The 25000-nt window shown below is 41.5% G+C and overlaps 3 protein-coding genes across 5 annotated transcripts in view; 2 read left to right on the forward strand and 1 right to left on the reverse strand.

Annotated features, from left to right (window-relative positions):
- The window catches only part of LOC114467131 (neural cell adhesion molecule L1.1-like), a 44845-nt gene extending 35581 nt beyond the window's left edge, over nt 1-9264 (forward strand). Inside the window, 10 exon segments of the mRNA XM_028453204.1 lie at nt 1131-1237; nt 2542-2800; nt 3164-3286; nt 3744-3920; nt 4007-4120; nt 5003-5149; nt 5223-5354; nt 5429-5501; nt 5585-5596; nt 6859-9264. Coding sequence (XP_028309005.1) covers nt 1131-1237; nt 2542-2800; nt 3164-3286; nt 3744-3920; nt 4007-4120; nt 5003-5149; nt 5223-5354; nt 5429-5501; nt 5585-5596; nt 6859-7120 — 1406 coding nt within the window. The 3' untranslated portion in view covers nt 7121-9264.
- A 1401-nt stretch (nt 9265-10665) lies between these two features.
- On the forward strand, nt 10666-20320 carry LOC114466874 (6-phosphofructo-2-kinase/fructose-2,6-bisphosphatase-like). 2 transcript variants are annotated; one of them, XM_028452719.1, is made up of 14 exons: nt 10666-10988; nt 14225-14350; nt 14420-14516; nt 16235-16301; nt 16609-16683; nt 16744-16800; nt 16876-16997; nt 17064-17271; nt 17513-17659; nt 18066-18170; nt 18293-18422; nt 18926-18988; nt 19060-19124; nt 20190-20320. In XM_028452719.1, the coding sequence occupies exons 1-14, from the start codon at nt 10940-10942 to the stop codon at nt 20247-20249; spliced, it is 1371 nt and encodes a 456-aa protein (XP_028308520.1). In that variant the 5' UTR covers nt 10666-10939; the 3' UTR covers nt 20250-20320. The 2 variants fall into 2 exon arrangements, with proteins under 2 accessions (XP_028308520.1, XP_028308518.1); XM_028452717.1 differs by lacking the exon at nt 10666-10988 and adding an exon at nt 11687-11908.
- Nucleotides 20321-21651: 1331 nt separating this feature from the next.
- Nucleotides 21652-25000, reverse strand: part of ndnl2 (necdin-like 2) — a 3904-nt gene continuing 555 nt past the window's right edge. The window contains exons 3-11 of one of the 2 annotated variants that reach the window (XM_028452721.1): nt 24627-24749; nt 24425-24488; nt 24258-24337; nt 23990-24084; nt 23831-23910; nt 23702-23744; nt 23291-23353; nt 21907-22021; nt 21652-21835 (exon numbers count right to left, since the gene is read on the reverse strand). In XM_028452721.1, coding sequence (XP_028308522.1) covers nt 21737-21835; nt 21907-22021; nt 23291-23353; nt 23702-23744; nt 23831-23910; nt 23990-24084; nt 24258-24337; nt 24425-24488; nt 24627-24749 — 762 coding nt within the window. In that variant the 3' untranslated portion in view covers nt 21652-21736. Of the gene's footprint in view, nt 21836-21906; nt 22022-23290; nt 23354-23701; nt 23745-23830; nt 23911-23989; nt 24085-24233; nt 24338-24424; nt 24489-24626; nt 24750-25000 lie in introns of both variants that reach the window. The other variant, XM_028452720.1, reaches the window with a different exon arrangement.

A 25000-nucleotide genomic window follows, 5' to 3' on the forward strand; every position in this document is an offset into this window, starting at 1 on the left:
GAACTAAACCTGGTCGCTGGCAGGTTTTATCAAAGAAACCCTGGGTTTCTACGTGGCTCCGCCCACATGAACACCGTTTCTTAACACTTTAATAAACCTTAACACTTTTCTCTGAAACACATTAGTAACATCACACACCACAGACGTGTTCACATCATTACTAATGTTGTGTTGCTTTACGTTGTTTTTTTTGTGTAAACGGTAGTTTTCTTTCTAACATTGTAGATGTAGATCATTTAGTGAAAGTCACTGAGAGGTTGATCTGCATTAAAACATCTACTGACGTCTGCAGTAAAGTTCACTGAATACAAACCTGTAGATAATATAAAGGAGGAGATGATCATTTAAATAAATCAACTTTTAAGAACCGATTATTGTTTTATATTGTTATACAGTTTGATCTGTAGATCATTCATCTTTGAAGATATGATGGCTCAGTGACTTGTGACGCTGCTCTTGAAAGCGATGGGTCGTGGGTTTGCGTCCCGCTTCAGTGTTTTTTTTATGACATTTTTTAGGACGTTGAGATGACTCTGGAGACAATATTACATTAAAAATCAATATAAATGATGTGATGTGAAGCAGCAGTCACTGTCTTTACATCCAGTATAACAGGAGGACTCTCTATGCAGACATCCTATGCTGCTGACACGTCTCCTCAGACACATTTTATTCATATTATTCACCACTCGTCACATCACTGAAGAGATAAAGTGATGAAGTGACCAAAAAGTGTGACTAATTACAGGTGATTTAAGCCACAATAATCACTGAAGACTGAACACACCTTTAGAACAGGCTGATATTCATCAAACAACGGCTTATTTCACCCATTACGGTGAATAAATCACCATCTTCCGTTTGGTTATCATGGCAGTTTGAGTATTCTTTGATCCATTGATGATGGCTTTTCATCACGCGCGTGCACGTAAGTAACCCAAGGTTTACATACTCAGGGTTAATTAACCCACTTCATACCAGCTGTAATGGAATCCGATACCCAGAGTTTCCCATCGCGGGGTATGTTGACCCAGAGTTTATAGATAGACTCAGAGTTTGTTAACCCTCCTTTATGGAATACCCCTCTGGTGTTAGAGGCTGAAGGCCGTGTGTTTTACTGATGTTTTCAGCTCCAGAGGAACCTCCAACAGGCGTCTCATCCACCGTCATGAACAGCACCGTCAGACTGAAGTGGAACCAGGCTCAGAAGGTCCGAGGTCTGCTGTTGGGCTACAAGGTAAGCTTAGAACCCATGAAGAAGAAGAAATAAAAACATCATCCCTAACCCAAGAAGAAGAACATCGCTACAAACCATCAACACACAAACTGGTTCCTTACTAAGGTTCCATCTTTCATACAGGGTCAATAAATAAAAGACAGTTCTAAGGAACTTTCTTAGTTCTGAAGGAAAGAAGTTACTTCTAAGTAGAGTTCTTTGTTATAAAAATAATTCTTAGTTAGAAGGAGAATTATTGGTTCTCAAGAATGATCTTAGTTCTAAGGAAAGTTCTTCTTTCTAGGGAACATCTTGGTCAAAGGAAAGTTATTCATTCTAAGAGAAGTTCTTAGTTCCAAGGGGGTTCCTGGTTCTGGGAAAAATTCTTTACTCTGAGAGAAGTCCTTCGTTCTGGGTAAAGACCTTGTTTTGTGCAAACTTTATTGATTTCTTAGTTCTAAGTAAAGTTCTTGGTTCTGGAGAAAGTTCTGGGTTCCGGGGAGTGTTCTTAGTTCGAAGGAAAGTTGTTGGTTCCAGGGAACGCTCTTGGTGAAAGGAAAATTATCCATTCGAAGAGATGTTATAAGTTCTAGCAAAAGTTCTTAGCTCTGGAGAACGTTATAGGTTCTGGGAAGAATTCTTAGGTTAGGGGAATGTACTTAGTTCTGGGAAAAGTTCTTTTTTTTTGAGTGTGCTTTCTTGATTTCTTAGTTCGAAGGAAAGTTCTTGGTTCTAGAGAATGTTCTTGTTTGAAAGAAAGTTATTCATTCTAGGGTAAGTTCTTAGTTCTAAGGAAAGTTCTTGGTTGTGGAGAAAGTTCTAGATTCTTGGAAATATTTTAGGTTCAGGAGAACATTTATTGTCTTGGGAAAAGTTCTTGGTTCTAGAAAACTTTCTTGGTCAAAGGAAAGTTATTCATTCTAAGAGAAGTTCTTCGTTCTACGGAAAGTTCTTGGTTCTGTGGATCGTACTTAGTTCTGAGAAATGTTCTTTGTTTTTAGAAAGGTTCTTGGTTCAGGGGAACTTGCTTAGTTCTGGGGAAAGTTTTTGTTTCTAGGGAACTTTCTTGATTTCTTAATTCTTAGGAAGGTTCTTGGTTCTGAAAGAGGTTCTTTGTTTTTAGAAAGGTTCTTGGTACTGGGGAATGTACTTAGTTCAGGGGAAAGTTCTTGTTTCTAGAGAACTTTCTTGGTTTCTTAGTTCTTAGGAAAGTTCTTGGTTCTGGGAAAAGTTCTTAGTTCTGAGAAAGGTTATTGGTTCTGGGGATAGTTTTATTGTTGTGGGAAACGTTTCTTGTTCCGTGGTAAACGTGCCTGTGGTGTCAGATCTACATCCACAGGCTGGGTTCTCAGGACGGACGGGTCCGTAGGTCTCTGGGCCAGCAGCGCCCCGAGGAACCCGAGGAACCGCTGAGGACGGGGACGGACCGGGACCGCTGGGTGGTGGTGGTCCACGGACCTCAGACCTCAGAGGAATTGAGCGGCCTGCGTCTGTTCTCACGCTACGAGCTAACCGTGACGGCCTTCAACGGGAAGGGGGAGAGCCCCCCGTCCTCCGCCCACAGCTTTAGCACCCCAGAGGGAGGTGCGACCACCTTTTTATTATTGTCTGATTTTCAAACTAATGTCCCTTCAATTGTCCACGGGTTTAGTTCCAACATGTGACATAAATACGTCATTAATAGGAAACAGTTTTACACAAAGATCTGCCTTTTAGAAACGTTACTAATGAGAAAATACAGACAAGAAAAATCACTAAATTTCTACTTTTTTCTCCAAAATAAATTTGAATAAATTAACCTTTTTCATTAAATAAAATGCACAAAACAAACTGTATTTTGTTAGTTGTAAAAGAGTGTTATATTACAATTATTATGACTATTATTAGTAGTAGTATTGTTATTGTTACTGTTATTTATTTATTTACTAACTGTGGTTGTATTTCCAGCTCCTGGTCCTCCAGCGTCTCTGAGCTTTGACAGTCCATCAGAAACGTCTCTGATTCTGTTCTGGACGCCTCCAGCGGAGCCCAATGGTGTTCTGCTGGGCTACGTGGTGCAGTATCAGCAGGGTGAGCGCTAACATAGCTAACCTAGCTAACCTGGCTAACCCATAGCTAAGCTAATTAACCTGGCTAAAGCTTTCTACATCACCTTCTTCCCCACAACACAGAACAGTGGTCTGGTTCTCAAGGAATGGTGTCCTGGGTGTAGCCCGGGACAGGACACCAGACACCAGGCGCCAGTCCATCACAGGCCATAATAAAACCCCAGAGTAAAACTGTACTACATGGACATCTGGTGACCATTGTCTAACTTTGTGAGGCCACCAAAGTAAACGAACAAAAAAAAAGATAACAAAAATACACAAAACATCAACAATGACACAAAATTACTCAAAAACATACAAAAGTACAGAAATTGAACAAGTGACCTCCAAATATACACAAAGTTAACGGGAAAATAAACACAAAACGACAACAGAAATACACAAAAATGAGCCATTAATTGTTTGTTGTTGTTGTCCAGAGGTGGTGAGTCGTGACAGTCCTCTACAGATGGAGATGATCAGCGATCCCAGCGTCACTCACATGGAGCTGGACTCTCTGGACTCCAGCAGCCATTATATCTTCAAAGTCATCGCTCGCACAGCCGCCGGAGACGGACCGCCCATCACACGGAGGGGCGCCACCCTGCTGGACGGAGGTGGGACTGCACCCACTCTCTGACACCCGCCCTTCGGCTCGTCTGGTGTTTCTCTAACCTTCTCTTTGTCTGCGTTTGTCCAACAGTTCCTCCATCAAACATCAGCATCAATTCAGGGAACACGTTCTTCAACCTGAGCTGGGTGCCCGGGGAGAGGGACCGGAACCACGGCTTTACCATCCAGTACATGACAGTGGACCGTAAGAAAGAGATACACGTGGGAGTGGTGGCCTAGTGGTTAAGGACGCTGGGCTTGTAATTACGGAGGGTTGCCGGTTCAAGCCTCACCAGGGCAGTCACTGTGGGATGTTGAGCAAGTCCCTTAACCCCAAACTGCTCCCCAGGCGCCGCAAAATGGCTGCCCACTGCTCCTCAGGGATGGGTTAAATGCAGAGGACGAATTCCATTAATGTACTAACATTACATGGCCAATTAAAGGCGAAAGCCCCGATTTAATCTTTAATGCTGACACACCACAGACACTAATGCTAACACACACCACAGACTCTGTTGTGGTGGTTTTGAATGGAATGAGACGGAGTCAAGTTATAGGGTTAAAGGTCAGATGTGGTCAAAGCGTTTAGAGGCAGACCAGTCTGTGATTCAGACGTTTCCATGTGTGTGTGCCAATGAATCTGTAGTTGCTCTGTGCTCTCAGGGTTTTAAAGCTACTGATAGCGCTAAGCATAACAATGACAGAGTCTCTGAGAAGAGGCCTTGGCAAATGTTATCAGTGTATGATGGTATCTGGCCTGCTTAGGACAGTGTGACCAGGATCAGGAGAGATTCTGTAATCACATATCAGACACTAATGCTAACAAAACATCACACATACTAATGCTAACACACACCACAGACACTAATGCTAACATACACCACCATCATGAGCTAAAGGAGAAACAAAACAAATAAGGGAACAAAACGAGAACAATGACATTAAAAATATAAAGAATAGTTAAAATCAATGAGTAACAAAATTTGTGTTAGCAGTAATGTTAGCATTTATGTTAGCATTAGCAGTAGTGTTAGCATTTATGTTTGTGTAGCAGCAGCTCATGTGTTCCTGGGCACTGATTGGTCAGGTGGTGATTGGAAGCACTCAGAGGAAGTGAACTCCACTCAGGGTTTCTACATCCTGTCGGGCCTCAAACCAGGGTCCAGGTACCGTCTGATGGTCGCCCACGGCAACGTCACACTGTGGACCAGAGAGGCTCAGACCATCGGACCAGGTAGGGCCGTCATCGCTACGGTTACCATGGTGACGAGGATGATGCTAACGCTAGTTCCTCCTTTTTCTTAAAGTTCCCTGGGAGGTTCCTGGTAGCTTTGCAGCTCAGGGCTGGTTGATCGGACTCATCAGCGCCATCGTGCTGCTCATCCTGATACTGCTGATCCTCTGCCTCATCAAACGCAGCAAGGGCGGCAAGTACGCAGGTAAACAACATAAACAACAACAACAACGTGCACAATAAACAAAGTGTAACAGTAACAACGTGTTCTTCCTGCAGTGAAAGACAAAGAAGAGAAGGAGGTGGACTCTGAGGCTCGGCCCATGAAGGACGAGACGTTTGGAGAGTACAGGTCAGTGTGACACACACGCTCTACTCCGTGCTCCTCCTCCTGCTCTGACTCTCTGCTCTGTTCTCAATGCTGCCCAACCTAAGGTCCCTGGACAGGTGAGGGCCCGCCGCGTCTGTCCGTGTGTGTTTGTTTATTTATTTACATTAAAAAAAATAATTTCTTCTCCACATTGACAAAATAAGAAAAGCATGAATGAAAAGGAGCAGAAAGAAGTAAAGCATCACATCTGCTCCTTCATAACAAATAATGACATTAAAGGCAAAGTGCAACTACAACACAGTTAAAACAACAATACAGTTGCACATCTGTCTCATATTTCTTCAACATAATACATTTCACATTCTTTTTGAACATAATAATTAAGTGATCAATACAAATTAAGTTGATATCATCATTTAGATTGTTCCTGTCATAACACCCAAACACTTAATCTTAATCTAGTTCACTTTTTTTTAAAATTCCTTCAATAAATAAATAAGCCTCAATATGTGATGATTTTTGAACAAACATCATAAATTTAGTTTTACCATATTTTTAGGATAACTTGTTCATATCAAATCAATCTTTTTTAAATTTCCTAATTTTGTTCTCTACAGCTTCTAAGAAATGTTTTTCTTTTATATAATTCTATATTTTTCAGAATTTTTGTTTGAACAATCACGTTTACAAAGGGTGGCTTACAACACAATTTGATGAATAAAATAATAAAGTAAATAGATACCTGTGATCTTACAAAACTCAGAGAGAAATTAAAAGAACAATTAAATTAAATTAAATTAAATTTAAACTGGAAAAACAGTTTACTAGTGCACTATGGCAGCCTCGCTTCCATCAGCTGTGGCTACAATAGTAGCTTACCACCACTAAGTGTGTAGTGAAATAATAATCCCTTAATTCTGTAAAGTGCTTTGAGTGTCCATAATAAAGTACTAGATAAAATTGATGCATTATTATTATTATACAGCACTTAAATAAATAATTTAATAATTTAATTTATTAATAATAATAAATAATAAAATGTACCATAGTTATACAAAATACAATTACAAATTAAACTTAGATGGACTTACAGAAATTTCTCAGACAACCTGAGCATCTTTTTTCTGCTTATTTGCCACTAAAACCTTTTATCTTCATATTCAAAAGTTCAAAGATATGTAAGACATGTGGGCAAAGTTACACAAAATCTGATCTTATGGGAACTTCTAAGACATGTTTAATATTTTTCCTGTAGTAGAATAAGGCAGTATAATATACACTTTAGTAAATATGACACAGTATGTATGTATGTGTGTGATTGATGAGTAAATCCCTGTGCGGCTCTGTCTAATCTCTGGTTTTTATTCTGTTGCCGTAGCGATGCTGATGAGAAACGCTCAGACAGTCAGGGAGCGTCTCTGTGTGGCCACAGCAAACTGGGCAGCGACGACTCTTTGGCCGAATACGGCGACAGCGTCGACATCCAGTTCAACGAGGACGGATCCTTCATCGGCCAATACAGCGGCAGAGGGCCTGTCGCCCACGGCAACGAGAGCTCAGGCCCCGCCTCCCCCGATAACGCCGTCCCGCCCCCTCCCATCGCTCCGTCCATGTCGAGCATCCTCAACCGGCCCAGCTAGACACACACACACACACACACACACACACACACACACACACACACACACACACACACACACACACACACACAATCTCAAAACATTCCAGAATGTTTACAACATTCGTTCCCAAACTACAACGACGGAGAATCTGAGGGGCCGCTTGTGTACGGGACGTCAACGTTTACACACACACACACACACACACACACACACACACACACACACACACACACACACACACACACACACTGAAACTCTCCACATGGCATCACAAATGGGAATACCAAAGTTAAGCTGACTTCATTTCACAAATCCCTCTTGCTAAAGCTAACTTTGCTAATGCTAACTTCACAAAAGACAGCTTCTCTTTATAACTGCAGTCCAACTTCAGGCCAGTTTTACTTTTGCCTTCAAGACATTTTGAATCAAAAATTATTCATTTAGGCTTCAATCCACAGAAGAATGCAACAATAGTCCAACTTTTAACCAACTTCAGCTTATCCTAACGTTGCTGTAAACAAATATGTTTAACCAACACAAGACTAACTTCATTTTGGTTTCAATCTACTTAATATGCACAAACCCAACTTTAACCTGACTTCAGAACCAACACATATCTATAATCAATCAAAGTAACAAGACATCTTTAACCTGACTTCACAAAAACTTGAATCAGCTCATGCTAACTCCAACTTCACATTAGCCTGCTTAAGTATACAAATGTAACCTTACTTCATTTGGATGAACCAACAAAATAGAATGAGTAGAGAAAAAGTGAACCCTAACCTAGTGTTTCTGACTTTTATTTTGAAGGGACTCCAGTTTAAACCCGTTCTGAATGTCTGAACGCACGTGAACGATTATTTTGATGCCACGTGGAGAAGCCAGACTCCTTCTCTGATTGGATGCAGTTCCAGACCACTAGGGGGCGTCATTGGTCATTTATAATGCACTGCGACATTTCAGCTGTTTTCTCACTTTGTTTATTGTTGTTTATCGACACAAACACACAAAGTAAACGATGCAGAAACACACCTGAGGCCTGTGCGAAGCTCTGTAGCAAAAGGAGGAAGAACGGAGGCGTTTCATGAATGTAAATATTAACTCAGATTGTCTTTTTTATTTGCTCGTCTTTTTTTATTGGCGATCAAACTTTGTTTGTTTGTTTGTTTGTTTGTTTGTTTGTTTACTCCGAATGGTGAATTTTCTTTGTATGAAACACAATCATCACTGCTGTAGTTTCCTCTCCTGGTAGCAGAGATTCTCAGCTGATGGGTCGCCAAATTAAAGGCTCGAGAAAAAGACCCTGTGCTTTTATTTTGAAGGGGATTCACTTAAGGATCAGTGAAATGATTAAAAACAGTTTGATTTTCATGTAAATTTAAACTTGTTACAACATCTAAAAACTATTAGAACAGTTCTTTTGGTACTATTTTCAGCGGCGGATAGATACTCATAAAGATGACACACTTTTTTTCTTTAAAACTGATGTCGGTGAATGAATCTTTACTCACTTTAATAAGTATGTTTTTTGACAGATATGATTTTTTTTCCCCACCCAAAATCTGATGCTTTTTACATCAATAATTAATTGAAATATCAAACTTTGTTTGGCTCTATTTTTTTGATGCATAAATATGAATTAATTTGTTTTAAGTTGTAAAACGTTCATCTTAAATACACTTGGTGTGGATGGATCTTTATTGAGGACAAATTTGATTTAAATGCACTTTTTTGGTCTTTTTGTGAGATTTTGGGACACATTAAAAGTGGTTTTCGCAGTTTGGCCGTGACAAACCGAGAGCTTGGCATCATTTTTAGATTTTTTTCACACTTTAAGCGTTTTAATGAACACGCTTTTGTGAGTTTTCCAAGGTCATTAACGTCCATTTCATCATGACTGTAATAATCCAAATGTTGCCTTGTCGAATGTCGTCTGCCGAGGCCTCGACCGCTTCAAACCTGTCTGTCTCTGTGTGTCTGTGTGTCTGTACACACAGACTGTCTGTGTCTTCTTTTATAAATACCAACATGTCGGAGAAAAAAGGTTAAATTATGGTTATCGTTCCCGTCGTTAATTACGACCATGTTTTACCTGCTTGTTGCATTTTGCTCTACGAACTAACCCGACTGTCAACTAATAAACATGGAAGCTACGCTAACCCAACATATGTGGATATTTTTGTGATGAAATCACCAAATTTCTTCTGTTTTTTAAGGTAAATAAAAGCAGTGACATGTTATTTTAGTTTGAAATTAAAGCATGCCCACCTCACAGTAAGGAGGTCCCGGGGGGGGGGACACTTGGGTCCTTTCTGTGTGCAGCTTGCATGTTCTCCAAAATGGACTTGGTCATGATATTTGGAAAAGTTAGGCGTTATTGGTGGAGCAGATCTATACGAGTCGGCTTCCTCGTCTTGGATCAATGACGAGCTGGTGATTCTTCTGTCTGTTATGTTTCCTGATATCATCAAATACCTGCTTTTCTCACCAAACCCATACGCAGCAGAAGACCTTATCTTATGAAAGTTTGGAGGTTTATAACCAGATGTTGCGGATCAAGTCATCAACCACAGATGTGTCGTGAAGGCCAAAGTAAGAAATGCAATAACAGTAAAAGTTCAGACCTTACATAGAATATAATGAGAAATACAGCTCTACATTTTAGCAACTGTGTTGCTACTGTAGCAGGCTATTAAATGTGATTATATTAAGTCAATAATGCCACATACAGTAGCTTGATATGAATTATATTATCAACATCACACTAGAAAATGAGTTCAGAGCCGCTGATATCAACAATTCACTAACCTGACAAGAAATGAGCCAAACAAATTCAGATGTTGTCCAGATGTTTGCCTCGTAGGTCCTGGTTTAGCTTCGCTAACCACTAGTGCTTCCTTTCCTCTGATAACGTTTGACATTGTTCTCCCTGATTTATTATAACTTTATGACAGTTTATCTGCAATATCGCCAAAATGGCGACTTCTGGGTTACTGACGGGCCGTTAAAAGCTTCTATAACTGATACATGTAAAGCTAAAAGTTTGATCAGGTTCACAGCAGACTCAGACTGCTCTGGGTGCAATGAGTAACTAACTTTTATGGTATTTTTCATCAGTTCAGAGGGTGGGGGTATGACCCCCACATTCTTCAACATTTACTGGTCATGTGACCAACATCATGATTGGGGGGGAGGACTTCCTGTGTCTTTATTTTCTCCTCTGTAGCTGCTCCAGGAATCATTATCTTCAGCGACTTAGGTTTACTCCTTTTTATGATTATTATCTGTGTGTGTTTACATATTTATCATCTAAGTCTATTTCCCTCTAAAATAACCTGGTAAAGTGAGTACATCATCTAACAGTTCACACACACACGGTCCGAGGAGATATACAAGAATATATATGTATATGTATATATATATACACACTTATATAAAGATGAACCTTAATGGGCGTTTTTACGGGTTTTAACTGTGTCTGGCAACGTTAATAATTGATAAACGACAAGCGAGTGCGCGCGCATTCAGACAGAAGGAGGATGAAGTGTCGGGAGCGCGCGGAAAATGAATCTTCGATAAACGGCGCGCACGTGCCCACCATGATCAGCTGATCATGTAAACAGTGACCATTAGACGCGCACGCGCATGTCCCCTCCCCCTCCACCCCTGGTGACGCAATCAGCGGCTTGAGGTTGATGCTCAGCGCGCGTGCACGCAGCGCCTCAAGGACGTGGAGTTCACGCGGGTGCATGCGTGTGCGCGTGCGCGGGCAGTCGTCCTGTTCCTTGAGACGGAGAGGGACAGTCCACGTGGGCTGTGCGCGTGGGAGACCTGATGGAGTCCAAGCGGCAAAAGAGGCGCGTGCAACGGTGTGAGGGCACAGGTGAGGGTCTGCGTGTGCGTGTGCGTGTGCGTGTGTGTTTATGTTAACATTTTTTGGCGTTTCCGGTCTCAAAGCACACGTCACGTATTTTTTTTAATTATATTTGTGTGTAAACGTACAGAACATAAAATGTGTTTTTTTGTTATCAATAAATTAAATATGTTCACATTCATTTATTTCAAAAACACTCACATTTAAAGTACATTTCTGAATGATTTTAAATCTAAAGTATAACAATGGGAGCAGCCATTTTGGGGCAGTGTTTACATTCAGTTCAATTAAACTTTATTTATACAACGACAATTGCAAAAATAAATCATCTCAGCTCTGATCGCTACATGTGAAATAGTAATGGATGGTGATCAATAACAGACATGTTGTGTTCCTCCGTACTCCTATCATCCCAGGACATTTCAGGCGTTTCCATGACGACAAAATGATTTATTCAAAGCTGCGAAACTTTATTTAAACATCTCGGTGCTAAAGGTCATCACAGCACTGATAAACACGCTCACATTCACTAAAAAGTTTCACAGGAAACTATTCGTCATGCTTCTCTGTAAACGCAGCCTGCTGATTGGACCATCAGCCACCAATGTGATTGACAGGTCAGTCGACCAATCAGAGGCGAACTGGTGGCTGCATGTCAAAGCAGACAGGTAAGCACGCTGATTGACTCCTCCCACTGTGTGTCAGTTAGAAACCAGTGCACTCACCTGAGGACACACACATGTACACACACACACACACACACACACACACACACACACACACACACACACACACACACACACACACACACACACACACACACACACACACACACACCATGTCTCAGACACAGAGTGCACTCACTCGGAACCCTCTGGAGAAAACATGGACTCCATGGATGAGTTCCAGACGGAGTCAACGCAGAGGCTGTGAGTCCACACACACACACACACACACTGCTTTAATCTGACTTGTCTCAACCTGTGTGTAGAATGTGTGAAACTTGTTTCATGGAAAAAGTTTTTTTCTGATTTTTCAGTTCAGAGCGTTTCCAACGTCTGCAGTGTGAGACACCGCAGGGTCGTTCACCCCCCAGTGTGTGTGTGTTACAAAGTGTGTGTGTGTGTGCACTGACGCAAACAAGAGCTGAGATTTGACATCCAACCTTTTGCTACATTTGCTAAATCGTTTTACAGTGAAAAATCTGATGTAAATGTATAATATTGTTCATGAGGGTTTAGTCCGTGTCATCATAGAACTATTTACATAAAAAGGTTTGTCCACCCATTAATAAAGACTAACGGTGTGTAAATGTGTGATATTCTCCCAAAACATGACATTTCTGCTTGATTTAGTTTAAAAATAAATAGAAATAATGATGATAAAATAATAAAAATATTGGCATCTCAAACTGCGGTCCGTTTTCTGCGATCACAGACAATCGCAGGTCCTATAAACACACAATACAGGAGCATCTACTCACTGATTCCATAAATGGAAGCACAAAAAGGGACATGGCAGTTTTTCAAAATACAATTACAGAAATATGCAAAAAATGTAATTGTAAAAATTGTATTCTTTGTGGCTTGGTGCTGAATGGTCCACGGACCTGCAGTTGGGGACCACTGAATTAGAGCTTTTACTTTGAAAACAAGTTTTGCTCCATGCACAGTATTTTTTTTATCATCTGTGCAGATGTTTGTCTCATGCGAACAGCTCGTGATCAGGTCAGATAGCAGCAAGATTAAGGCCAATGTGGCGTTGCTATGGAGACAGTCGACCTGGAGGTCAAAGGTCAGAACTGAGCGCTGTCTGACATCCTGACTCAGCAGCTTTCTGACGCTCCTGATGACGCCGTCAGTTGTTGCTTTAATCTAACTATCACAGTTTGTTATTGTGGATGTAAGAAGGTTTCCATGGTTACCGACGGTACAATAGAAAAAAACATGGACCTGATTCTCCATGATAGCCTGTTAACACGCAGCTTCATATTTAGTTTCTATTCAGAGCACAGATAAAGAACCTGGAAGATTTATTCCTCTGGGAATCTTTTGTGCGTCTTCACTGTTTTGTAACTTTGTGGTGTGTGTTTATTGTTATGTTGTGTGTCAGGGTTACATTTGTTTTCCACTGAAACTGGAAAGGATATCAGAAACCATTCCCACATGTTTGTGTTAGCTTAGCATGTAGCAGCCAGTCCCACATGTTTGGTTAGCTTAGCATGTAGCGATTAGTCCCACATATTTATTAGCTTAGCATATAGCAGCCAGTCCCAGATGTTTGGTTAGCTTAGTGTGGAGCGACCAGTCCCACATGTTTGGTTAGCTTAGCATGTAGCAGTCAGTCCCACATGTTTGGTTAGCTTAGCATGTAGCGATTAGTCCCACATATTTATTAGCTTAGCATATTGCAGTCAGTTCCAGATGTTTGGTTAGCTTAACGTGGAGCGACCAGTCCCACATGTTTGTGTTTGCTTAGCATGTATCGACAGTCCCACATGTTTGTTAGCTTAGCATGTAGCGACTAATCCCACATGTTTGGTTAGCTTAGCATATTGCAACCAGTCCCAGATGTTTAGGTTAGCTTAGCATGTAGAGGCAAGTCCCATGTATTTGGTTAGCTTAGCATATAGCGACCAGTCCCATATGTTTGGATAGTTTAGCTTGTAGCAACCAGTCCTACATGTTTGTGTTAGCTTAGCATGTAGCGACTAGTCCCATATGTTTGATTAGCTTAGCATGTAGCTACTAGTTCCACATGTTTGGTTAGCTTTGCCTGTAGCGACTAGTCCCACATGTTTGTGTTAGCTTAGCACGTAACAACCAGCTCCACATGCTCGCGTTGGCTTAGCATGTAGCAATCAGCCCCACGTTTGAATTAGTTTAACATGTACTGACAAGTCCCACATGTTTGTGTTAGCTTAGCATGAAGCGACCAGTCTCTCATGTTTGCGATAGCTTAGTATGTAGCAGCCAGCCCCACATGATTAGTTGGCTTACACAAAGCAACCAGTCCCACGTGTTTAGTTAGCATGTAGCAATCAGCCCCACGGGATTGGATTTGTTTATTTTGTTTGCGCACTGGCTGAACAGGGTCAAAGTGTAAAGGGGCGGGGCTACGTTATCAGGACGGACTGATTATTTTTGTGTATTTCCATTGTATAATTTGTGAAGTTTGTCTGTCATGAGCTGGAGTTGATGATGTGTGTGTGGTACTGACCGCACTGATGCATCTGTGTGTTCCAGCGTCTGTACCTCAGTTCACCAACTCTCCCACCGTCATCGTGATGGTTGGACTCCCGGCTCGAGGAAAGACCTACATCTCCAAAAAGCTCACCAGATACCTGAACTGGATCGGCGTGAGCACCAGAGGTACCGCTGGGTCTGGGTTTTGGTTCTAAACCGTTTCCTGAATCTCCTCCATGTGTTCTGTTTGTTCAGCCTTCAATGTGGGTCAGTACCGCAGAGACGCCACGCGGTCCTACAACAGCTTTGAGTTCTTCAGAGCCGACAACGAGGAGGCCATGAAGATACGCAAGTACGACCTCAGACCATGAACCGGTGCAACGAATCTGCACGTTACCATAACAGATGATGACTGAGTCACTGGGGTTCTAAACCAGCTGGTGATTGTGTTAACGGCTGACTGTCTGAGTGTGAGCTGGTCATTAGTTTACACGGACACCAGTTTGAGCAGAACAGCAGTGAAACTGGGACCTGTTTATGGTGTTTGACACAGAGAAGTATTGTAAACTCCACCCAGTCTGTTTACTGGTTTATATTGGTTTATACTGGTTTATACTGGTTTATATTGGTTTATACTGGTTTATACTGGTTTATATTGGTTTATACTGGTTTATACTGTTTTATATTGGTTTATACTGTTTTATATTGGTTTATACTGGTTTATATTGGTTTATACTGGTTTATCCTGGTTTATACTGTTTTATATTGGTTTATATTGGTTTATATGGGTTTATACTGGTTTATATTGGTTTATACTGGTTTATCCTGGTTTATACTGTTTTATATTGGTTTATCCTGGTTTATACTAGTTTATATTGGTTTATATTGGTTTATATGGGTTTATATTGGTTTATCCTGGTTTATACTGGTTTATATTGGTTTATACTGTTTTATATTGGTTTATCCTGGTTTATACTAGTTTATATTGGTTTATATTGGTTTATACTGGTTTATATTGGTTTATATGGGTTTATACTGGTTTATATTGGTTTATACTGGTTTATACTGGTTTAAATTGGTTTATACTGGTTTATACTGTTTTATATTGGTTTATCCTGGTTTATACTAGTTTATATTGGTTTATACTGGTTTATATGGGTTTATACTGGTTTATACTGGTGTATACTGGTTTATATTGGTTTATACTGGTTTATATTGGTTTATCCTGGTTTATACTAGTTTATATTGGTTTATACTGGTTTATCCTGGTTTATACTGATTTATATTGGTTTACATTGGTTTATACTGGTTTATGTTGTGGCGGTTTTGAATGGAATGAGAAGAGGCCTTGGTAAATGTTATCAGTACCATAGTATCTGGCCTGCTTAAGGCAGTTTGACCAGAACTGACCAGGAGAGATTCTGTAATAACGTCTCATTTTACACTGGTTAAATTGGTTTATACAGGTTTATAATGGTGAAATTGGTTTATACAGGTTTATAATGGTGAAATTGGTTTGTACTAGTTTGTACTGGTAAAACTGTTTTTTTTAGTTTGTATTGTACTTGTTTATGCTGGTATTTGACAGTGAATCTGACACTAATGAATGAAGGAAGCTTGATGTCGTACATGATGACTGTATTAAAGATGTCATTAAAGCTGCTATCTGAAGTTTCTGAGAAATGTCTCGATGCCCCGCCCTAAACATCCTCACTTCCTCCCACATTCACATTGATATATGTCAATGGGTCAGGTTAGAGCCAAAATCATATTTACCTGTTTGCTGTTGTGATGCGAGGCCTTGTTTCCGTGCACAGTTCCACATTCACTTTGATTGACAGTCTCAAAAGTAGGAAGTCAAAGCCTATTGGCTGGACGCACTCGGCGATCGTTTCCATTTGTATAGGGGTCTATAGGACGAAGGAGGGACTTATATACATTAATGTATATGAATGACCACCAGCAGTAGACCATAAACATAGATTTCTCAGAAACTCCAGATATCAGCTTTAACTAAACTGTAAAGATGCATGTTTTTACTGCATGTAATACAATGATGTGTGTTTCCAGGGCGTGTGCTATATCCGCCCTCAGAGACGTGTGTGACTTCTTCACCAGAGATCGAGGGCAGGTCGCTGTGAGTAACAGGATAATAGTCTAACACATGTCTGTGTAACGACTGACAGACTCAAACTTGTTCTGGAGGTGTAAAGAACTTTCTAAGTACTTCCTGTTGTACATTGGTTGGCTCTTCCTGAGCTCAGAGTAAGCGTTGATCTCCTGACATGTTCAAAGTAAATTTCTATCCGTGGGTCGTCCAATAATTGAAAGGTTTGGGGTTTGAATACCGCTCTGTTTGAGTCATTGTCGTCTGAATGAATGAAACCTGATGTAATGAACTTGCTGGAATTTTGAACAAATTGAGTCACGTGTGTGCGTTCAAGGTTTTCGACGCCACCAACACGACCCCGGACCGTAGAGAACTGATCCTGGATCTGGCCAAAGGAAACGGATACAAGGTGTGTGACTTCATCGTAGATGTGATGTAACTCCGCCCCCTCTGACCTTCTTCTCCTCAGGTTTTCTTTGTGGAATCAATCTGTGACGACCCCGAGATCATTGCCGAGAACATCAAAGTGAGTATGAGGCAGTGGGCGGAACCTCTCTCTTGAATGCCCTTCAAAATAAGAGCCTCTATTTTGCGGGAGCAGGAGGTGAAGCTGAGCAGTCCAGACTACCTGAACTGTGACAAAGAGGAAGCAGTGAACGACTTCCTAAAGAGAATAGAGTGTTACAAGATAAACTACGTTCCTCTGGATGACACCAAGGACAGGTGAGGACATGTCCACATTTAGGACACGCCCCCTTTTACAACTTAACCTCTTTATTCATTGCGTAGGAAACTGTCCTACATCAAGATCTTCAACGTGGGGAGCAGATACCTGGTGAACCGGGTCCAGGACCACATCCAGAGCAGGATTGTCTACTACCTGATGAACATTCACGTCACACCACGCTCCATCTACCTGTCCCGCCACGGAGAGAGTGAGCTCAACCTGGTCGGACGCATCGGAGGAGATACCGGGCTGTCCCCGCGCGGCGCTCAGGTTAGTTTAACGTACGGAGGAAGATTAATGCCACGAGACGAGGAGTTTAGAGCCAGCGTAGATGAGTTTGTTTTTTCATTTACGAAAAGAAAGTGTGTGTGTGTGTGTGTGTGTGTGTGTGTGTGTGTGTGTGTGTGTGTGTGTGTGTGTGTGTGTGTGTGTGTGTGTGTGTGTGTGTGTGTGTGTGTGTGTGTGTGTGTGTGTGTGTGTGTGTGTGTGTGTGTGTGTGTGTGTGTGTCAGTACGCGTGCGCCCTGGAGAAGTACGTGCGTGAGCAGAGCATCAGTGACCTGAAGGTGTGGACCAGCCACATGAAGAGAACCATCCAGACGGCCGAGGCCCTGGGAGTCCAGTACGAGCAGTGGAAAGCTCTGAACGAGATTGACGCCGTGAGTCACACTCAGATACTACTTATGTTTTTGCCATGGTAACCAGTATTTCACAATGTGAGCTTCAATGCCTTCAGACACGCTTCTTTGAACGGATGTTTACTTAACACTATAGCACAGAAACTTTTGTTCGTTCAGAGACAATCAGAACAACATATCTTCCTGGAACTTTTCAAAATAAAAGCGTAGACAGAAAACACTTCTCAGCATGAGAGCTGTTTTGGTTGACATTTCGTTTGTGTTGTTTTGTGAGTTTTTGTTCAGACTTTTTGTGTATTTTAAAGTAAAACTTTAACTGTCAGACTTTTAAAACTTGAGTAGCCTGTGGCAGAACCAGCACAGATACTGACCATTACCAGGATCCATCAGTGAGTGTTTGCTCTCCTTTAAACCGCGTGTGTTCCAGGGTGTGTGTGAGGAGATGAGCTACGAGGAGATCCAAGAACATTTTCCTGAAGAGTTTGCACTGAGAGACCAGGACAAGTACAGATACCGCTACCCTAAAGGAGAGGTGAGACCCTGGATGGAGGGACACAGAGTTCATTCACACATTCATTTAGGATTATTAGAGTTGATTTGGTTTCCATGGAAACCTGGTGGTGTTTAAAGCGTGAGCTACTTCCTGTCTCTCAGTCCTACGAGGACCTGGTCCAACGTCTGGAGCCCGTCATCATGGAGTTGGAACGACAGGAGAACGTTCTGGTCATCTGTCATCAGGCCGTCATGAGGTGTCTACTCGCCTACTTCCTGGATAAGAGCGCCAGTGAGTGACACACACACACTCACACAGGCAAATACGACAAATTGTGATGTAGTGATTACTCTATTCCCTGATTTATGCTGGTTTGACAAGGCTAAAGTCATCCATTGGTTGCCATGGTAGCGTAGACTTCCTGTTTTAAGGAGCGTTCCTTGTTTAGCTGAAGTCAAGCGTGTTTTTAGCCTCGAAGACTTGAAGACTCTGACATGAATTAGTAACAAAGCTCTTGTTGTGAGGAGTTTAGACTCGTCAATCAGAGCAGAGCATCGTCTGCATGTGTTTTCAACCAATCACAAACCAGATCATTTACAACTGCTAAAGACAAAAAATGTTTGATTTTCAATATAAACCCAAGAAATAAACATAAAAATATTGTTATTAATATTATTGTAGCATTATTATTTTCACATTAAACATAAACGAAGGTGATTAGTTATTGACGACGAGTGATGTCTTTGATTCTCCTTCCAAATGTCGTCTTTGTTGTTCTGTCTCTGTGTTCTCAGGTGAGCTGCCCTACCTCAAGTGTCCTCTGCACACCGTCCTCAAACTGACCCCGGTGGCTTACGGTCCGTCCTCGTCCGTTCTCATGTCCTCTGTCTGCACCTCGTTGGGACTCAGTCTCATGTTTGTCTTTCAGGATGTAGAGTAGAGTCAGTCTTCCTCAACATTGAAGCCGTGAACACGCACAGAGACAAACCGGAGGTAAGGGGACAAATCACTCCCACATGTTTCGGTTAGCTTAGCATGTAGCCAACAGTCCCACATGTTTGAATTAGCTTAGCATTTAGCCACCAGTATTATATATTTGGATTAGCTTAGCATGTATCACACCAGTCTCACATGTTTGGGTTAACTTAGCATGTAGCCACCAGTGTCACATATTTTGGTTAGCTTAGCATGTAGCCACCAGTACCATTTGTTTGGGTTAACTTAGCATGTAGCCACAAGTCCCACATGTTTGGGCTAGCTTAGCATGTAACCACTAGTACTACATGTTTGGTTAGCTTAGCATGTAGCGATCAGTCCCACATATTTGGGTTAGCTTAACATGTAGCCACCAGTCCCACATGTTTGGGTTAGCTTAGCATATAGCCACCAGTCTCACATGTTTGGGTTAGCTTAGCATGTAGCCACCAGTCCCACATGTTTGAATTAGCTTAGCATGTAGCCACCAGTATTATATATTTGGATTAGCTTAGCATGTATCACATCAGTCTCACATGTTTGGGTTAGCTTAGCATATAGCCACCAGTCCCATATGTTTGGGTTAGCTTAGCATGTAGCCACCAGTACCATTTGTTTGGGTTAACTTAGCATGTAGCCACAAGTCCCACATGTTTGGGCTAGCTTAGCATGTAACCACTAGTACTACATGTTTGGTTAGCTTAGCATGTAGCGATCAGTCCCACATATTTGGGTTAGCTAAACATGTAGCCACCAGTCCCACATGTTTGGGTTAGCTTAGCATGTAGCCACCAGTCTCACATGTTTGGGTTAGCTTAGCATGTAGCCACCAGTCCCATATGTTTGGGTTAGCTTAGCATGTAGCCACCAGTATTATATATTTGGATTAGCTTAGCATGTATCACATCAGTCTCACATGTTTGGGTTAGCTTAGCATATAGCCACCAGTCCCATATGTTTGGGTTAGCTTAGCATGTAGCAACAATGGCTGGCCGAGGTCAGAGGGTAAAGAGAGGGTGCTATGATGTCAGGTGGACTTATCTGAAACATTTGATTGTGACTTTGTCTCTTTTTGTTCCTCAGAACGTGGACGTGAACCGAGACCCAGAGGAGGCGTTGGAGACGGTCCCTGACCACATCTGAAGGACTAGTTTATTTACAGACGGTCCCTGAATGCATCTGAAGGACTAGTTTATTTACAGACGGTCCCTGAACAAATCTGAAGGACTCAATAATTTACAGGCGGTTCCTGAACACATCTCTGTGGGAAAGTTTGTTTGATTTTAACTGTAGAGATTATTATTCATGATGATGATGATGAATAGCCTGGTCTTGCACTTTGCACCTACAGAGAAACGCTGTGTGTGCCTGACGGGGCGCTGGAGGCGGAGCTTTTAGACAGTCTTGTCTTTTCTTTGAGTGAAAAAAAGTGACTTTATTTTGGTATTAAGTCGTGCTGCTGATTGAGCCTGGTCTAACTCTTCAGATTTTAGTCAAAGTATTTTAATTAGTTGTAAAACGTGAGGGTGACTGCCCTCTTTGGGTTGAAAGATGTTGGCCACGCCCCCTCCTATAAAAGCTAGTATAGAGACTTGTACTTCCTGCTCTCAGTTGTGAAATCACATTGTGTGTTTGTGGGTGTCAGAGTAAGTGGGTGTGACTTAACTGCCCCGCCCATAATTTAAAGATTTTATTTTTTTAAATTTCTAACCAAAACCTGTGGGTTTATTCATGCTTTAAAAAAAAAATAGCTCATTTTTTCAGATTTTATTGTTCTGATGTGTGTGTTGATTGTGATTGATGCGTTTAATTTACTGTTTACAGTATGTGATTTTTTTTTTTTACATGTGAAACGATGCAGAACTGAACCATGAGTGTGTGTTTGTTACGAACTCTTCCAGCATGAATCCGTCCTTTTCCAGTTCCTCCGTATTACAGACACACAGTAGTCTAGTGTGTGTTGTTGTGTTTACAGTCGTTACACAGTCGTTACACTGGTGCTGAAGTAAAAGATGAATCACGGACTCTAAGCTTTGGTTTGTGTAAAGTCTTTATTTTTCTACTCCTGCGCGAGATCAAAGGATCAATCAACATGTGACTGACCCCAGGTCACATGATCAACACAACAACCAATCCCATCATTACTATGGAAAACAATGGCTTTGTGTTTCTCACGAAATCCGCTTTGATCTCCTGACATGTTTCGACTGACAACTGCCAGTCTTCTGCAGATCAGAAAGTGTGTATTTGGTTTTGAGCTCCTCACAGCGCCGCTTTCTAACATCCATCCTCACTTCCTGTTTCGTGCTCCATGCGTAGACGCGCTTGCATAAAGATATCAAGAACTTATCTTCGTCTCATTTCAGCGTCTCCGTGGAAATCAAAGAAAACGACAAATATTCTTGAGTTTGGAATGAACGAGTGTCAAAGCCCTGAATATTTATTAATCACTGAAATAAGTAAGTGTTGACTTCCCTTCTCGGGTTTTATTTAGCGTAAACATTTGCTTTGATCATTTCATCCATAAATAGAAATGCTAAGGACGTTTCGTGTTTGAAAAAAGTTTTATTTGAAAGATGAAGCAGTGTAAAAAGCGGTTTGTGTAAAAAAGTCTAAAAACAGGAGGAGAATCATCGCTGAGAGCTGCTGGTAGCCTGAGAGGACGTGCTCAGGGCAGAGTGAGCTTCTTTGTACTGCTGAGACCATGACTCTGGTCTGTCTTTGTGAAGCTGTAAACAAAAAGAGTTTATAGGTGAGTTTAGAAACACGCACACACGTGAGGAAGGAGGGTGGTACGTACCTGAGCCATCAGCTCCAGGATCTTAACTTTAGACACCTCTACGTCTGCTCTCTGACCCCAACAGAACTCATGCTCTACTGGCTCAGTGTGAGGGATCTTCACGTACTCTAAATACCTGAAACAGACACATTAGCCCTGCCCGCTTTAGCTTCTGACTCCGCCTCTACATGCTAACCTAAACCCAACATGTGAGACTTGCTATGTGCTAAGCTAACTCAAACGTATGGAACTTGCCGTTACATGCTAAAGCTGACTCAAAAGCGTGGGACTGGCTGCTATGTGCTAAGCTAACCGAAACATGTGAGATTTGCAGCTAAGTGCTAAGCTAATCCAACCATGTGGAACTTGCTGCTACATGCTAAGCTAACCAAATATGTGGGACTGCTGCTACGTGCTAAGCTAACCCACACATGTGGGACTGGCTGCTACGTGCTAAGCTAACCGAAACATGTGAGATTTGCAGCTAAGTGCTAAGCTAATCCAAATATGTGGGACCTGCTGCTACGTGCTAAGCTAACCAAAACGTGAGATTTGCAGCTAAGTGCTAAGCTAATCCAACCATGTGGAACTTGCTGCTACATGCTAAGCTAACCAAATATGTGGGACTGCTGCTACGTGCTAAGCTAACCCACACATGTGGGACTGGCTGCTACGTGCTAAGCTAACCAAAACATGTGAGATTTGCAGCTAAGTGCTAAGCTAATCCAAATATGTGGGACTGCTGCTACGTGCTAAGCTAACCCACACATGTGGGACTGGCTGCTACGTGCTAAGCTAACCGAAACAAGTGAGATTTGCAGCTAAGTGCTAAGCTAATCCAACCATGTGGAACTTGCTGCTACATGCTAAGCTAACCAAATATGTGGGACTGCTGCTACGTGCTAAGCTAACCCAAACATGTGGGACTGGAAGATACACATTTTCTGTCTCCAACACATCTCGAACTTTCCTTCTTCCTCACTTGGAAAATTCCACATTTTAAAGGAATATGAAGTGACTGCTGCACAAAGTGTTAAAGAATGTGAGGAGGGTGTTGGTTCGGTTCGCTCTGATGTAACGGCCGCTCTGTTCACCCTCCTGATGTTCTGTGGTGTGGTATAAACCAGAGTCCACTGTCTCCACACACTGGCTCTGATCACACCAGGAACACACAGTGACACACACACCCTCATTGGGATTCGAACCCTGAACCCTCATCCCTCTGACCCTGCATTAACACTCTTAGTGCAGTGAGCTAATCCCAGCAGGCTCAACCACGTTTTTTGAGCCTGCTAAAATAAATTCTGTTGATAAACATTGTTTGTGATGCTGATCAGTTGTAGTTGCAGGTGCTCACTGCCCCCTACTGGGCTGGAGCTTTATTTTAAAACCTTTAGTTTCTCACCTTTGACGCACAAACTCCTCTGTGATCAGTTTCTTCACGTCTCCAAAGTCGTTGTGTTTCTGCCTGCAGGAGGTTCAACTGGTTAGAATGACAGTTTACATGTTCTCCAAAGACTTCATATATATATTGTATATTTATAGAAACGATTGTTAAAAAAATATATACATAACCACAGAACTCATGATAAATATTACAAACACAGGAAAATTGTCAATTATTCAAATATGCATTATACATAATCAATAAATAAACATTTTAAATACTGTTTATTTATTAGAGGGAAAACATTTCAATATAAATTAATATTTAATTTATTTTTTTTTGGAGGCCCAAATAAACTGTACTGAACATGATGGTAATCAATATAAAATGGTGATCAGGAAAACTAAAGCTGTTAAATGAAAGTCTCACCCGATGTCAACATGAAGCTTCTTCAATAAGTTCCAGATCAGATCTATAAAATCAGTAATATTAATAAGTAATCAATAATATTGATTGATTAGTATTGATGATGCTGCTGATCAGATGAACTAAACTCACTCTCTCTGACGAATCCTCCTTTCATAAAAATCAGCCCGAGAACAACGAACAGAAGCCCCGACTTTAGGTTCGCTGGACCGCTACACACACACACACACACACAAGCATTAAACTACGACACACACACACACACATTATTAAACTAACACACACACACACCTGCTGCTCGTCATTCCTTCAGGTTCTTCCAGTTTATTGATCAGAATGTAGGTGTGATTTTTAGTGTCGATTTCCACCAGCTTCAGACCAAAGACCTGCACAGTTACCATTCTATTATCAATAGATCTATGTTCTGTTACCTAGAGATATGTTGCTCTATTGTCAGTCTGTTACCTGTAGATCTATGTTCTGTTACCTAGAGATATGTTGCTCTATTGTCAGTAGATCTACGTTGTTCTGTTACCTGTAGATCTATGATGTGTCTAACCTGGTCCAGGGTGCGTGCCGTCCTCTTGATGATCTCAGGGTAAATGTTCCTGTAGTCCTTCACCACGTGTTTCATAATATCTGTAGAAACACACACACACACAGTGACCCACACACACAGTGACCCACACACACAGTGACCCACAACAGAAACACACACACAACTACCTGCTCGTCGTATAGGAATCTTCTTCTGGTCCCTGACCAGAAAGTACTGCAACACCTCTGCTGTCTGACACACACACACACACACACACACACACACACACACACACACACACACACACACACACACACACACACACACACACACAATTACAGTCCTGACCTATAAACACAATGTGTTCTAACTTTGTGCGTTCATCGTTACCTTCTGGTAGACCTGTTCCTCCGTGAGGTTTTCCAGTCCCTTTAGAACCTGGGACGTGCTCGGTAACGTGAACATAGAGTCGTCATCATCGTTGGTAGCAGTCAATGAAAGGCTGGCTGGTCTCTGAGAAGAAAAACTCATTTCATCTGTGTGTGTGTGTGTGCGCGTGTTCCTCTACATTAAATTAACCTCACGTGGCATTAATGTAATGATTTGATGCTTTTTTGCAAATCATCACAACTTATTCTTAGAATTTCAGAAAATATATTATTTCCATTCATGCAGATACAAATATTACATTCTAAGAAATTAACAGTGAAACTGAATAAAACCCAATTAAACCTTTTATATACTGAAATAATTCAAGCTGATCC

Source organism: Gouania willdenowi, chromosome 7 (genome assembly GCF_900634775.1).
Source record: "Gouania willdenowi chromosome 7, fGouWil2.1, whole genome shotgun sequence".
In the NCBI taxonomy this organism is placed as follows: domain Eukaryota; kingdom Metazoa; phylum Chordata; class Actinopteri; order Blenniiformes; family Gobiesocidae; genus Gouania; species Gouania willdenowi.